General features: G+C 37.8%; 1 protein-coding gene across 2 annotated transcripts; it reads right to left on the bottom strand.

Annotated features, from left to right (window-relative positions):
• nagpa (N-acetylglucosamine-1-phosphodiester alpha-N-acetylglucosaminidase) lies at positions 1-16,005 on the bottom strand. Of its 2 annotated transcripts, none has more exons than XM_017423682.3 (12): positions 15,889-16,005; positions 12,998-13,209; positions 12,355-12,622; positions 10,886-11,025; positions 9,094-9,202; positions 7,387-7,515; positions 7,021-7,223; positions 6,777-6,824; positions 5,913-6,041; positions 5,315-5,446; positions 3,982-4,063; positions 1-2,730 (listed from the first exon to the last, which is right to left on the bottom strand). In XM_017423682.3, exons 2-12 carry the CDS (start codon positions 13,200-13,202, stop codon positions 2,469-2,471), a joined length of 1,707 nt encoding a protein of 568 aa, XP_017279171.1. In that variant the 5' UTR covers positions 13,203-13,209; positions 15,889-16,005; the 3' UTR covers positions 1-2,468. The 2 variants fall into 2 exon arrangements, with proteins under 2 accessions (XP_017279171.1, XP_017279170.1); XM_017423681.2 differs by having other exon boundaries at positions 15,788-15,951.
• Between the last annotated feature and the right edge of the window lie 638 nt (positions 16,006-16,643).

Genomic DNA, 16,643 nt, shown 5'->3' with positions numbered 1-16,643 from the left:
TAATGTACCTGTGGCAATTTTTGTTTTTATTTTGACAAATTCTGGTGTGTTGAATAGCTTGCGACAAAAATCCTCAGCTGCTGCAACAAAGCTCACAGATGCCTGCAGCTCTTGTGTGAGAAGGTTGTGTGAATACGTCAGTACAATGAATATTTTAACAGTGCATGTCTGGAAAGGCCTAAAAAAAAATCTGTCATACATGGATGTTTTGAAACTCTGAACTTTTTTATTTTACAAGTTTGTTGTCATAAAATTTGAATGCAAAATAAATAAAAACGCTCTCTGCTAATGCTATATCCCTCCTGTTTGTCAGTAAAAATAGTGGTAGAAGGTGTCCCACAAACATTCAAGTAAGAGCCAAAACATTAGACAGTTTATTCAAGAAGTAAAAATAATTATTTTACAAAAACCTACCTATAGTACCAAGTGTGCAGCTTGTTAAGGTCTCAGATCAAGGAAATGTCTCAGTGAATTGCCAGTTGACAGAAACAGCCCTAAAGTTGCAGCAATCTGTGGATGAAACCTCAACTGGTTGATAAACCTCAACTTGTTTGTCTCAGATGGGATGTTTGCATTTATTCCTCATAGTGACACAAAAAAGGGCCACAATTAAAGAAGTCCAAGCTGAAAAAGACAATGACCTCTGAGACCTTTTGTTATGAAATGAGCTGATTTTTGTGAGCAGTGACAGACAGACACATGACCTCAACATGACTCTTTCCTGCCGTGTTTGACAGACAGGCAGAATCATGTGAAGATGCAAAAAACCTGACTGTATTTCTGTAATAATTCACAAGCTTTAACCACCTTAAACTCTTGCACAGATCCCATAGAAAAAAACACAAATGAGCCATGAGTATAAATCTACAGTCATGGTTTATTTGGGTTTTTTCAGAACGTTCTGTTCAACTCGAATGATCTAAAGACATTCTCAGTTAATTCACAATAGACCATCTCTTCTGGTACCCCCTAAAAGCCAGAACTTTCATATTTGCCTCACTGCTGGCAATGATTACATTATATTCTCTGAGAACAACAGAACCAAGCCAGAGAGATTTGTTTGTTCCAAAAGAAACTGAAAAAAAAAATCTGTCAATATTAGAAAAGTTAGTAGGTAAAGACTTGTTTACACTTCAGTAAACAAAATATAAATAAATTCCCTGAATCTTGGCATTTATATTTATTTTCATCTTTACGGCAGTCAGAAATCTGCTGGTAAGAAGACTTTAATTGGTAACTTTCCTAAATTATGTTAGAGGAATTTTCCAATTTAGAAGCGAAGACCAAATATTTCACAACAAAGATCATTGTGTTATGTTTAGATGTTCAGATTTGAACAAAGCAGTCTACATACTTTACAGTTAATACAGTTTGAACCTTCCTCAAAAATGGCTACAAAGGTTTGCTTTGAATGCTGTAAATTCATCAGATTAAGTAGCAAAAAGTTAAGTTTATTCTATAATCTGTGCTGCTATCAGTTTGTTTCCACTTCCGGCCTCCACAGTTTTAAACACTTATGTTCTGTTTCTGCAGCTTTGTCTAATAAATTTAGTCAAAAATATTAAAACCTATTCAGTTTACAGGCAAAAGAATGAAATAATAATTAAGAAAAAGAATCAGAAAGGGAAACATGGTGTATAACCAGGTGACAGAACTGTTATTTCTTTTTAGACATTCTCAGTTCTGCAAAATACTTTAAAATGGTATATAATTAATTCATTTTTTAATAACTTAAATCTACAACTACTTAAAAAAAATATGCACTGTTCTTATAGAAGATTTGCTGGTTATTTCTGATCAGTTGTGTAAGACAATTGTTACTAAAATTAAAACCTTAAAACACTTGAAAAATGTTTTCCAGGACCTACAAACGGCCCATATTAAATAAAATATCAATTTCATTTTTCCAACTTTATTTATGCATCAAACATTTCCATGTCCATTGCTTTTTAATCACTGCATGAAGCATTTTAACAACACATTAAATTCTGCTGCTGATGAGATCTTGCATTGATTGCTCAGTAAATATGTTGCTGGCAGAGCACCATAAATTACCACAGTAATTTACTGTGTTACTATGGTGATCCAACCCAGACTGCTGAGTAAATATAAAAGAAGACCGGAGAACCCACTGACATGACTTTATGTGACAGGTTAGAGTTCACAGCTTATCAGCGCAAACGTTGGACAACATCCTTGTACCTGGAGCTGGAGTGGACTGAAAACAGGACTGACGAAAAAAAGCTTTGATTACTTCACCGTTTGTAAAGCAACCTCCTGAAAAGCTGCAAAAAGCTTCTGAAAACACAAGCAGGGCCATTTGAGCTCAGCTCTGGTTTCATTTCAGCAAAACTTTGGTTAAAGACGAGTCAAAACTAAAGAATGAATGAAGCAAAAGATGACTTCAGTTTCAGTGTGTCTTTGTGCAAAAACAGTGTTCTCACTTATCCTTGAGGTCCTCCCTGCAGCTACAACCTCCCTGACCGAGGTGGAGACCAGACTTCATCCTGAGAATCAGAGTCCTCCAGTCCAAAGCTCTCCTTCCCAGATCTTTTAGGCCCTCTGGCGCATGAATCGGCTCCGTTCATGTTGCCTAACGGTATGTAGGGATAATCCCGACGCTCTGAGAAGCGGGATGCTCCTGAGGTGCGACACGCCTGAACGAGGTGAACAATCAGGCTGAAAACCAGAAGAGCAGCCAGGACTGCAGTGATGATCAGCCATGATCGCCTGAGGAGAAGAAGAGATCAGATCAATTTTACAACTCTGCACCTTTGTAAGTAAAACTAAGAAAGAATGATTTGGAATTGTACTTGAAAGTTTTAAAAACTTACATTTCTCACTGTAAAACATACTATAAGTGCTCAAACCTAAAACAAAATCCAGTGTCCACCAAATCTAATCTAATTAGTCAATCTAATCTGAATTCAACAGAAAGACAGTTCTGGCTACATCTGAGCAGGCAAACAGTAACTTATTAAATCAGGATCATCCTCACTAACCTGCACTGTTTGCTGGGTGCATATTCGATCCTTTTCTCTTCTTCCCTTACATGCTGCCATTAGTTTGTAACTACACTGGCTTTCATTTCTGGACTGTAAAACCTTTCCTCGTGAAAACAACAGAATTACAATATGAACTAAAACTGTCAGTTCTGTCATCACTTTTTTTCTGTACGTAGTGCAACTGCAGTCTGACTTTTTGTAGGCAGTGAGAGGAAGAACAAGAAGACAAAAGGGACAGAGTAACAAAGACATAGTTAGGGAGTTACTCAGCAGAAACAGGAATGTAAGGTGGAGTTTAATAGCAGCTAAGTATATGTTACATCGCCTAGACAACTTGACAATGTACTTAAAATGTCTTTGTTTGGAAAAGACACAACATGACATAGGACAACGTCAACCAGAATATTTCAAAACAATGAACCTGCAAGTCTGAGCTGCCAGCTAGTCTCAAACAGTAGCAGCCCAGTGAGCGACTACCATGAGGAGGAAGTTAAGGTTCTGATGTGTTTGCAACAAACACAACCGTCTAATTCCTGTCATGAAGGAGTCAGTGCTGATTTTGGAAAGCTGAAAATAATGAGTAACTGTTGTGGCAGAAACACTGAGACATAAAAAAAGCTCAGCATGAGGACTTCTGTAAATATTAAGAAATGTCAAGTAAAACTCTCAGTGGACTGAGACCGTTTTAAACAGCAGCAGATTATGTGAGTGGAAACTTTCATGCAGTCCCAGTGTTTATCAGAAACAGTCACACGAGGATGCCCGTCTCTACCGGAGCTGGAGAGCTCGATCAGTAAAAAGGGCAGCTTGACCTGGCATCAGACATGATGGCAAACGTCTTAATTATATTAAATACACAAGACTGGAGTTAGATTTTAGTTTTCACACTGACACACTGAACCTTAAAGCTACGACAGACAGGCATCAAATATGGACAGCAGAGGGGAAAAGTTGGACGTTGACCTTTGACACTTACTCTGTCAAATACGGCGTCTCTCTGTTAGCATCTTCCTCTTGTTTCCAAGATGTAAATATTTGTTTAGCCAGACAGTGCCCCGCTGCAGAGAAAGGAGGAATAATTACTTCTTTTAGACATTCAGACTGTGAATCTATTGAAACCGTTTTGTTTTGCACAGGAGGAACTTATCAGCCTATTTTTATTTATCTGCTTGGCAAAAATAATAATTGAAAGAGTGGAAGAGATGCTTGAGAAAAGGGAAAGACTGAAAAACGTTCTGTGATGACAGAACAAAAGCCCTTCAGCGGGTTCAGGATCCAGTGAAACACTCAGCAAACAGGTTCCTTGTTGTTAAGTCGTCCCTCCTATCCTCCTTGGAGCTCCATGTTTTTGTTGTTTTTGTTTTCATCAAATAAAAGCTTTTGAAAGTACATCAAATTACATCTTTCACCAGATATTATTGACAGAGCACTCAGCTATAACTAAATGGATACAAGTAAAATAAGCTAAAAATATACACCTTTTTTCCCCTTAGTAAATAATTTCTATAAAAATTTAAAATGTTTTTATTGACTTGAAAGAAATTCCCTTTCTTCAAAATTAGTAGCTACACTGAAATACATTTATGTTTGTTTTATGTTTGTGTCTAAATTTATCTGAATTATAACTGAATGTTTTTAAACTATATTTGCTTTAATCTCAAGCACCCCTGAAAAGGTTTCAGTATTTCTTTTCTGTTTTTGTCCTGGTTTATGTCCACTTCTATGATGTGTTTATCCCTCAGGTAATAAGCAGTGTAATCTGGGAGCTCAAAGCTGTAATTTAATGATACGAAGCAATGCCACTGACCTACAAAGACAAAAACAAAACAGCTCAAGTGGTTTCACTTTCTATAAATGGGTGTCAGACTCTGCCTTGAATATTTAAAGTATAATTTTAAAACATAAAAATTCAAATAAATGCATTCATGTGAAGGTAATAAGTATGGACTCAGTGCAGATTTGATTGAGTGTTTGGTTTTATTATCGCTTCTATTATTCATGTTACCGTGAAGTTTTTCTCGTTCTGCCAGTGAAATCAGACAACAACAAGGACAGTTGTCTCTACTTCTGCTTTATGCAAACAGTCAAACAAAGTCCTAATGAGCGCAAATAAAAAGCTCTGTGTGCGCTTTGGTTAAAGAAACCCAATCCAGATGTACACATTTAGTGTTGAAGACTTAAATCCAGCTTTGCAGCCAAGATGAGAACAAATGAAAGAATTAATGACGTGTTGTTTTTATCATCATCCATCTATGTTTCATTATGTTTCATGTTTCTGAGCATGTTAAGGTTTAAAAACATGTTTGTACCTTTGTGTAAGGTGTAATTGGTCTCTCCATCCAATGTGGCGTTACAGCTTCCTGTCTGCGGGTCACATGGACACGAGTTGTCACAGAGACACTCCTGAGCGCAAGACGGGCCGAAGAAACCCAGGGGACACACTGACAAAAAGAAAGAGAAACCAGTTCAAGTAACAGAATATTTTACCATAAACGAGGACATATATGTTGACACAATAAGAAACTAAATGAACTAAATGTAAAAGAAGTTAAATTTAAAAGTTAAACTTGGGATTTTCTTTCAAACTATTTAAAACAAGATTTAATACTTGTTCTACTGTCATTATAGTCAAACCATTAAGTACAAATATGGCCTTTATGGCTTTGAATGAAACCAGTTCTTTAGAATTTTCAAAAAGTTTACATATTTATCTAAAAAAAAAAAAGAAAATGAGAGAAAAAAAAGGTGCTTTTTTTGGTTTATTTTTTCCCCTCACAGTGTCACTTCAGATTTAATAACAGTGACTTTAACACTTCCATCAACAGAGTACCTGGATATCCTCAACTGGGAAGAAAAAAACAAAAAAAGGTGATGTGGCGTGAGTGTCCAAGTGTAACACAGCTGTACCTTGTTTGCACGTTTCACCGTGGAAGCCCGGAGGGCAGGTGCAGCGTCCGTGGACAGGGTCGCAGGTAGCGCCGTTCGCACAGGAGCAAGTCTGTCTGCAGCCGTCACCATAGAAACCAGGGAGGCACTCTTTGGAGAAGAAACAAAGACACATGCATGTAATGAATAAATACAGGTCATTTTTATGGGCAACCATTTTTTTTTCCTTTGGAGCAAAAACCACAGGATATGCAAACTAAACAGGATCTGACAGAATATCAGCCTCATATAAGAAGATTTAACTTCTTAGCTGAAAAAGAAACAGAACAAAAAAAGACAATCAGCAAAGAAAATTTTATTAAGAATTTATTGTAGATTTGCTTAAATTCATAAATAAATAGCCTTTAGGTGCATCAATTCTTTTTTTACATTTACTTTTATTTACCATCTTCCACCAAAAGGTTTTTTCCACTAATTTGTGACGTGGTTCTTATAATCGTATAACCACAGGTAAAAGAAAGTTCAAAAGGCAAGCAGAACGTTTGTCGAGGCTGATTAGAGACGAGGAAACTTTGTGACACGAGTACAGGATTACAGTTCGTGTTTAGGCTCATCTAAGCTGCTGAGAAAAAATAAAAGAAGATACAGAGCTTTTTTCTTAGAACAGTCTGGTTTTAGTTTACAAGTCAGGACTCATTTCAACAGTTTTCCCCAAATAAGAAACTTTAGCCTTTGTCATCTGTGAAACTTTACTCGTAGAAGTTAACAAAAAAGGTTTTATGTACTGGAAGAATTGATCTTTAGCCTTAAGTTAAATTGGAAAAAAAAAAGTGAGATTCTCCAAATGAAATATTTAGTTTATGTGACCAGATGATGCTTTTTTACCTTGACTGCAGTTCTTCCCTCTCCATCCAGCATCACAGACGCATCCATCTGCAGCACAAACACAAAGCTGTGTGTTTTCAGCTGTGAATTTCCAGAGCAACTTTAATATACGAGTTTTCTGAATGACAGTGAGGCTGCCGTTTTCATAAAGTGTTAAATATAATGTGGATGTAGCCAAACTCCAATAGTTAGCTGTTTGATTCTCCTTAAACTGCCACACTGAACTCCACGCCTCCACACCTACCCTCAGAGCAGACGCCATGGGGTCCGCAGGCGGGGGGCTGACAGAACAGAGAGTCACAGGTGACTCCCTGCCAGCCCTTCTGACACCGACAGTTTCCATTCACACATTCACCGTGCCCGCTGCAGTTCGCTGGCTGGCACCGGCGCTCATGAACACACAGGACAGTAGAGATATTTCGGCTACAGCGCCACCTGCTGTCTGAACTGAATGGGAGGGGGTAATAAGGGATGAAAGATAGAAGTAAAAAGAACACCAGACATTTATAAAAACAATAATTGAAAACATACAACCAGCCTAACGTTTCATGACGGAGAAAAACAACCTTCCATGTGTGAAGTATGACACAAGAGGGATTTAGCTGCTCACCAGGAATCAGATGGGTAGCTTGCCAATGAGCCATTAACCACATATGTGGAAGATCCACCTCCATCCAAATTAATGGCATTGATCACTCCATTGTTTTTCAGAAACTCAGCCAACTCCCAAAGATTCATCCTGCAAAGATGGAAAATAAAACCATGACTGCAGTTTATTAGAGAGCACAGAGCAGCCACCAAACACCATCAAGAATCCATTTAAAGCTGTTAAAGCTGTTCATGTTGTCATTATATCCTTGTTTATTTGCAATATTTGCATACTTTAACCATAGTGATGGTCTCTGCTACTGTAAGTTTAAGCCTGATGCTGAAACATTTGGTCCACTGGTCCTGTTAACTGAGCCTGTCTGTCTGAAATCCCTCCTGCTTCTTCAAACCAAATGTATGTAGGTCAACATCTACTGCAGATAAGACACGGACTACTCATAGGTACTAAATAAACAACATCTGAGATGAATATATCTGCTTAGTGTGATCTAAAGCGAAGTCACTGCAGCAGCCACCAGTACTTGACAATATGAAGGTTGGAGTTAATTGCTTCTGAGGGACAGAAGGTCAGTCACACTCTTTAGTTCGACCTGACTTTTACACATTTTATTGACTGGCTGATGTCCTGATATCGACAGAGAATACACAGAAAGCAGCTGAAATGCTCAGACATGTCAGAGTGTTGGGCTATTCATAGTCAGATCATTAACAGCAGCACATTCATCTCCGAGTCACTGCGGGGTATCGGGGACATTAATTCAAGGGTAAAACGAAAGTTGGATCAATACAATCGATTGGTGGAATTCTCTTAAGTGGACTGAAGCGACACAAGCCTCACAAGATCGGCTAACCTGCGTCTGTTTCCCACAACCAGTCATTCAGGTCCAACAGCATCGGTACATCTTGTGCGCTTATAAATCAAAAATTTAGTTTTGGAATTTACTGAACATATTATTTTCCCTGCAGTAAATAAAATGAAGGTTTGCACAGTTTGTTTCATTTCATTACTGCTGTTGTTTTTTTTTTTTTTTAAAAATTGTATTAAGGCAAAAATAACTTTTACTTTGTCGTGACAAACTTTCCAAAAGTAAACACACACACACACACAATAAACAGAGGACTGGTTGTGTGAAGATAAACACGCCTGAGTTTCTGTTTGCTTTTTTACTGAGTATCTGTTGCGTTTGCAGAAAAGTTATTCCTTCCAGCTGTCTGTGGAGGACTGAATGCTGAATAAAGCTGGAATCAGTGGCTTAGTTAGGGAAAAGAATAAGGTAGATTTTCTTTCTTTTTCTATCAGAAGCTGTTAAAAAGTGAACTATTATATAACAACTAAACAGATGCAGTTTGTTGAAAATTTTAAGGCCTTTAAAAAACTTGTTTAAAAAACTACTTGTTTTCATGATTGCGTTTAATTTGCACGCAGCTTGTTTTGTTTCTGGTTTAGGCTTCAGTAAAGCATGTAAATATCAAATCCTGTATGTCTGATTTTTTACTTTGGACACTTTATGTTATTGAGTTCCTTTAAGCTAATAGAATAAATAAAACATGTTTTATCTTATCGTACTGTGTGTCTGCTGTCTGTCTGTATGCTTGAACTCTCATTGTGTGATATATTTATAAAACTCCAGGTTTATCTTATCAATATTTCTTACTAACCACACGTTTAGAGAACAGAAATCAGTCTTAAGCACTTTTGTTTTCTTACCCTCTTGCTCTTGTTTGTCCATCAATTTGAAACAAGATCAGTTTTCCATCTGCGTCGTGACCCACTGCGGTTCTGGCTGACACCACATCTGCAAAATACTGTAATGATCCTGTAAAAAAACAAGACAATGGTCTGATTTAGGGTTCATTATTGAGAGAAGCCTCCCGAGTCGAAGACAAGCCAAACGAGACTCCATTTAAAGACGGTTATCTCACCGGACTGCAAGAAAATAAGTACATTTTTCTTTGCAGACTCACTGAACACAGTGTTTGAGTTGTGTGCTTGTGTTTTGAGCCAACATTTTGAAAATTATGACCTACCATTTTTAGTGTGCACAGTTTGCAAAATTGCATTTTAGGCTATGCACATTATTTTGTTGTCCACCTCCACTCACGTCATACCTGCCTCAGCTCCTTTTTCACCCACCGGGTTTATGATTTAATCTACTGGAGTACACTTTTGAAATGAAAACAGGCAGATTTGGACCAGTTCTCAATGATTATTCATCTTCAGCATGGCTTCTTAGTTCTGGACATTTGCCTTGAATGTTTTCTGACAGGTTAAATAATCTGAGAGAAAAGTTGTTGCACAAATTATCTTTTAAAACCCAAGTGTCAGGACTACGCGCCTCAGCGGCTGATGGAAGAAAGTCTAGGACCAGTGCGAACGTTGCAAGACTTCTGGAGACTTCCTGATGGATGCTGTTCGCCAACGAGTCGCATCCCAGTGAGACACCAGCTTAAATGTTTCTCCAGTCCTCTTTCTGTGTTAATACACCTGTAATACTTTGTGTTGTGGTTTTATTTAATTATAGCTGAAGGGGCCAGAACCACATAGACTGAATATGTTCTCATGAACCGAATGTGAAGTTTTCAACACTCTACATAGAAGTTTAATGAATAAAGTTTGTTTCCTTTCTGAACAGTCCCTTTCAAGGCAGGACTGACTCTTTGTTGCATATTCACGGCCCTTTAGAGATGTACAAAGGAAACAGTGGCTGGTTGACGTGATGTGGCTCGATGCAACGCTAAGCCACAAAGAAGGTAGTTAAAAGACTTGTTTTCCAGAAAGAGCAGCTCTAATCACAAACTGTGGTTACTCACTTAGATCTACTGAACCAGATTTTAGTTTGGTCGTTGGGACTTACCAAAGATAATGTTCTTGTAAAAATATATATACGTAGAAATGTGTTTTGTCAAAATGAAAGTTGTACTAAAATGATAAAAATCAATTCCCTCGCTCGCTGAGACAATATATGTCATTACAAATTGTATCAATAGGTCAGGTCTCATCTTATTTAACCACAGAGAAAAATCAATGTTGAGAAAAATGATCATCTTGTTTTATTGAATATGTTTGTGGTTGTTCCCCTGAAGTCCAGTGCTGTTAGGAAATCGATGTGAGCTGAGGGAGGTCCACATCCAGTCTCTGGACAGTGTTAATCAAACACGACAGTGGAGCTTTGTGTTTACATCAGGTCGCAGACAAGCCTCTGTGTTACTCAAACACTGAAGGGCACCAGCTGAGATACTGAACTATTTATTTACTGCACAACTGGAGCTGCTCCAAAAGCTGTCACCCAACCTGAGCTGGGATCAGGGGAACAGATTCTGGGCAGGAGAGGAAAATATTCCAGAAAGAACAACCTTATTTCTGCTAAAACATCTGTTGAATCTTGAGTTATTGACTGAACCAAAAACATCCAGATATGTCTGTGATTGAAGACTGATTTCAGCTTGTTAAGAAGAAACCTTGCCCTCTGATATTGATTGTTTGCAGGATGATTTTGTACCTGTCTCCTGGGTCTTGTTGCACTCGGCCTCCAGGCTGTGTTTTATATAAATGTCACCGTTCCTCAGCAGCCAAATGACTCCGCTGACCAACTGGACGAAGGGGTTGGACTGATCCAAAACTTCTTCCTGTGAAAGATACCTGGAAGCACAAAAGAGAAACAACACATGAACACAAAGGTTAGGTATTTTCCTGACAATGGATGGTCCATTTGGTTCTTTTTCTGCTTTGGTTCCGGCCTTTCTGGGCGCTCGGACCACAACAAGTGTTGCATCATGTAAAAATTCCTGGGATTTCTGACCTCAGTTTTCAAACAAACAAGTTGAACGCACTTTTCTCTGGTTTATTGATAAACAGAAGGAGCTTTGTTTACATGGGTCAGTGAAAATATGTTCGTTTTAAAGTAAATTATAAATTCTAGCTTTTTACCAGTATAATAATCAAGTGTCCTGCATTTTAACTAAGGCTTTCTGGAAGCTGCAGACACTAATCAAAATAGGCTGATCTGTAAAACATTATCAGTAATTGTTTGTCCTGCAACTGTCATGTTGCCATGTTAAAGTGACAAGGATAAACAGCTGGTGCCACAGTAAGTCATCCACACATGAACCTTTCACCTGAGGATTGTTTTTGAGTTGTTTATTAAAGTGGACCAGAGGTTACACAGTAAGCTATCCAGCCACACAATCAGGAAGCAGCTCGGTTATAATTCTGGTTTACTTCACACTTAATCTGAGAGGCCAGTGGCAGACACAAACAGAAGAAAGAATATTTTAGAAACGGTGATGCCAGGTGCACACAAGCAGAGAAAGAGAACTACAGTGTGGTCGGAAAAAAAACAGCTTCTGGCTGCTTAAAGATACAGCCCAGTGCTAATAATAGCTTTCATAAAGATGGCTTGTGTGTTTTTTTTTTATTTTATTTTACAAACAAGGCTTAACTGAAGCTGTGGCAGCTCACTGTGGTTAGCTTCTCTCTTCTGTCAGGATTTTTTATGGCAGACTTGTGAACAGAAGTCTTGTAAAATGCTCTTTTAAATGTAAAGTTTAATACTCTGTTATCTGACAGTGCTAACAGTATTTGGTTGCATCTTAGTCCAAGCTTTAAAGGAAAAGTATATTTAAATAAATCATAATACCAGAGGGAACACATATGGGCCTTATTTTCACCGAACTGGTCCCAGTATTAGTTCAGTATCAGTGCCTGACTTAGAACCATTTCTTTCTGTTTTATTTGTTAATGCTGTGGCCTGAAGCCAGAAAACTGCAACTGATAAACTTCTTGAATTCTTGAAGATGCTTCACGTATTTTGGTTTTGAACTGATAAATGAAACTTCTTCTTCTTCAAACAAAGAAGTAAATCATATGAAAAATAAAACATATACATGGTAATATTTCACAAGTGATGTCTGGTTTCACATTAAATGCTTCTTAAAATCACTGTTTTTAGTGTCAAACTAAATGTCTTACCCGAATACCAGCGTGCCGTCCTTCCTGATTCCAAACTGGGCGTTTTGCAGCCCGCCGCTGTCCTGCACCAGCCTGCCGTTGCTCACCACGTTTCCCAGACACTCGCTCGACTTCGTGTTGAAGAAGCCGGCGTTTTGGGCATAGAGACACCCAGCAGCTTTGGCTGTCTCCTCCACAGACACTTTGTGATTCATGCTGCAGCCATCAGGCCCTCCCGGCTCCAGCACAGACACTGTTCTCAGCGGGTCATGGACCACAGTCATGTGACCTGGAAACAGGGATGCAGCAGGATGAGTGAGGTGCATTCTTTCAGAAAACAAAACCCTGTACCCTCCAAAGCCAAACCTACAAACTACTTAGTTTATCAAATGATAAGGTTTTATTATTATTATATGTTGTTGTTGTTTTTTTAGCTGCTCCCTTCTCCAGGGGTTGCCACAGCGAGCAAACTCGGACAAATGATTTGGCCATCGTTTTTTTACACCAGATGCCCTTCCTGCCACATTTATACACATTCAGAGAGATGAAAGAGTGAATGAAGAAACTGCAGAATCGAAACAACATTATTAAGGACTACGATCTGTTCAAACTCTGTACTTGATCAATAAAGTTATGATGTGCTCTTCGGATCATGAACACTCACCATAAACGCTTCTGCCACCATTCCTGTCCTCCACATCCGTCACAAACACCCTGGACTCGGCGACCGGCTGCCCAGTGCTGCTACTGGAGCGCCAACTCTCATGGGTGCTGTTGCCGTAAATGATGGGCTGACAATCTCTGACATAGCGGTGAGAGTGGGAGGGGCCGTGTCCGTGGGTATACGGTCGGAGGATGTCATCGTCCATAGAATGTCTGCAAAGATGTTCAGTTTTTTTTTTAAAATTAGAATTGACAAAAGCAGAAACGTCACAACAGCTACTAGTGGCAAGCTTTGAATAGTGACCTGTTGTTTGTCTATACCAGGGGTGTCCAATCCTGGTCCTGGAGGGCCACTATCCTGCATGTTTTCCTTGTTTCTCTGCTCCAACACAGCTGATTTAAATCAATGTGTGATTAACAGGCTTCTGCAGAACATGAAGAGGTAATTTAACCACTGAATCAGGTGTGTTGGAGCAGGGAAACAATGAAAACATGCAGGATAGAGGCCCTCCAGAACCAGGATTGGACACCCCTGGTCTATACCGTCATTTGGATTTATGAACGGTTAAAATAGCTGAACTTCAACTGAAATAGTTACTGTCCTAAAATGTAGAAAAGAAACTACAAACATGAAACATGAGTGATGAAAATATAGATTTGATGATTGAAGTGTTTTGCAGGGCATAAATAAAATAATTCCTTCTTTATCAAACACATATAACCCACTTTTGTTTTTGTTGTTTTTAGATATGACTGATTTTACCGACTAGCTACGAGGAAAAAAAACATTCCCACATCTATAAAAAAGATAAGACCAAATACCTTCCCATCATCCCCACTTGGACTCATCAGGAATAACATATTTATTGGTGTTTTTAGAAATTCCAGTTGGGTTTAGGTTTTGATTGGGAATGATACCAGAGGTTCTGATGAAATCTTTTCTCATTAAATGAAGGAATGTGTTTTCCTGAAGAGCAGAGCTGTGGTTTCTACTCAGGCTGGTGTAAAAACAATGTGTCTTTTTGTTGCTTTTTTTAACATTATTTAAAGAAACAAGTTGCTCCATGTGGCAATCTGATCAACGACTGGAAAAGCAGCTCTTTATGGTTCTGATCCCTTGAACAATAAACTAATTCTAATTCTTAGCATCTACATTAATCAAGGTTATTTTCCCCACAGTTTCTTATTTATCCCACATAGGTTCATCAAGATTAAAAAGCTTCCACAATATCTTAAAGCTACTACTACTTGAAAAGACTACTAATCTTCAACAAAGGACAAACTGTACTGAACACTAAAGTAAGTACAGTAAGTTCATCTTAAAAGCTTTGTGATTTAAAAGGCTTGAGAAGTCAAAACCCTTGAAACAAAGAAGTTATTGCCTGAGTTTATTTAACCTGACTGTATTACAAGATTAAAAGCTGTGATGTTCTGTAAGAATGTGGAAAACTCTTTCTGAAAAAACTAAACCAATAAATTTGTTTACTCTTTAAAAAATAATAATGCAGTCTCCTTATTTTAAGCTTTTTGGTTCATTTTTAAACATGCCGAAAAAAAAAGTTTAATCTTTGAGTATTTACTATACGTCATTCTGCATAAAAAATCCTGAAACTGGATTCTGTGATATCAAGAACAGTTTAGTTGTAAAACCATTACGCATCAGCAGATATATTAGAGTAAAACTAAAGATCAGTGACTGAAAGAACCACTTTCACTGCATTATCAACAAACCTGACATGAACCATGACTCCATATTTTCACCAAAATTAAAGGAAATTTGTTATCATGTATGAAAAACAACTATTTTTGGTGGATTTAATTCAGACAAATGACAGACTTGTACAGATTTATTTAATCTGAACCTAAATAAGTGAAAAAAGCAGAAGGCTTTATGGCACTAACACTATTTAAATGCTATAAACTGTAATCCATGACAGACTATGTGATGTGGGGTAATGCTTGAGTTTACTTCTTTTATTTGTTTTAAGAGCAGACGTAGGACATCACTCTATTTTCTATTTTCTCTAATGAAAGCCCAGAATATTGTGAAAGTCTTGCTGAATATTAAAGAAAAGGGAACACGTCTAGATGTTCAAAAGCAAGAAAACTCAATTTACTGGTAAAAAATAAAAAGACTGTGTCAAAATTGAATTTCCTGCCTCTGGGAAGGCTCGTAGGATAAATCTGATAAAATGCTCAAAAGTCAACAGTGATTTTTCTGGTAAATAATTGATTAATTAATTGGCTGTTACTTGTACGTTTGCTAAAGTAATTTAAAAATATTTACGGTACAGCAGCACCATCTAGTGGCTAAAAACCCAAAGTGCATAAAGACTTCAACAAACACTGAAGCAAAGCGTCACATGCTATCTTATGACCAAATGTAAGGTCAATAAAAGTATCATTTACAGCCGTTTAAAGCTTTAATATTAGCCTTAAAGTCAAACCAATTACTTTTCAGAGATGCGCGAATTTAATAGTTATTTTCGGTTTCTCGTTTCTAAGTGGAAACCTGAAAAATGCTGACAAGCGGTTTGAGGACTAGAAGCTGTTGCTGATATGGAAAGTAAGGATAGCTTTCGATTAAGTTGGGGTTTTTGCACAGAAAACACAGGCACCAATGTGGACTGACTCAACCATAAATGTCCTTAGATAAACTAGACGCATTAGTCACTTAAAAGGACGAAAAAAGGCGGAACTAAATACTTCCACCACGGGACTCTTAGTTAAAAAATAACCCAACTGGCTAAAATTAGCCGTTAGCTCAAACAGAACCTTCCAGCCGTCTTACCGGGTGTTTTTGGTCTCGGACGCCCGGACACAGAGCCACAACAGCAGCCACAGATACGAACATTTCACCGACTCTGCTGCCATATGGCGTGGACAACTAACCTGTCAAACTCCACTCTCCTGCTGAAGCCCACATCTTCCTGGTAGAGCTCAACATGGTGAAGTAAAAGAGGCGAACACGCAAAGTCAACACTGCGGGGAGCACTTCCTTTTAGATTTCAAAATAAAAGCAGCACTGATGGACGGTAGACTTTGGGCTTATAATTTTGAGTATAACTTCAGCATTGAATATTCGTAGTCATATTGTTGAAGGTGGCAGATGAGAATTACTAATTAAAAATACTTTGTTGTGTAGATTTCGGCTAATTTGGCATAGTGGTTTACATATTAAAGCAAATTAACTAAAACTGATGTGTAGTAAATCTTACTGTTTTACTGTTTGACAGAGTTTTAAGGCTGTTTATGGGTGAGATTCATATCATACCATGTGTAAAGTCTTCAGCCTTGTCAGATTTTGATAAAATCAAATTGTTAACAGTGTAGTTACATTTTTAGTCAGTTTTTTCTGTCATAATTAATCTTCATTTTAAAAAGACATAACTAGATAAATCTATATTGTAATAATGCCGACTCTGCTTAGCTATAATGATGTATTTCAAGAAAGGGCCCCTGATAAAAAAAAAAAACAGTTCTTATTTATAGCACAATCTTATTTTGGTAGCAATATGGTTTAATTTCCGGTGTTGTAACCGTAAAAATACGTGTTTTTTTCTTTATTTGTTTTTGCATGCTTTAACGCAAAATTATTTTTTTTGTATGTGTGTGATAATTTAACTTTTCTATGTACAGCTATGTAC

The sequence above is a fragment of the Kryptolebias marmoratus genome, linkage group LG16 (assembly GCF_001649575.2).
Source record: "Kryptolebias marmoratus isolate JLee-2015 linkage group LG16, ASM164957v2, whole genome shotgun sequence".
Classification (NCBI taxonomy): domain Eukaryota; kingdom Metazoa; phylum Chordata; class Actinopteri; order Cyprinodontiformes; family Rivulidae; genus Kryptolebias; species Kryptolebias marmoratus.
This window is presented reverse-complemented; position numbering and strand designations above follow the sequence as displayed.

Coding starts and splice junctions, on each gene's coding strand:
- nagpa (XM_017423681.2), bottom strand. CDS start 15,870: ATGGCAGCAGAGTCGGTGAAATGTTCGTATCTGTGGCTGCTGTTGTGG. Junction 11,026..12,354: donor GACGGCACGCTGGTATTCGG/GTAAGACATTTA, acceptor TTGTGCTTCCAG/GTATCTTTCACAGGAAGAAG. Junction 2,731..3,981: donor GAGACGCCGTATTTGACAGA/GTAAGTGTCAAA, acceptor TCTTCTCCTCAG/GCGATCATGGCTGATCATCA.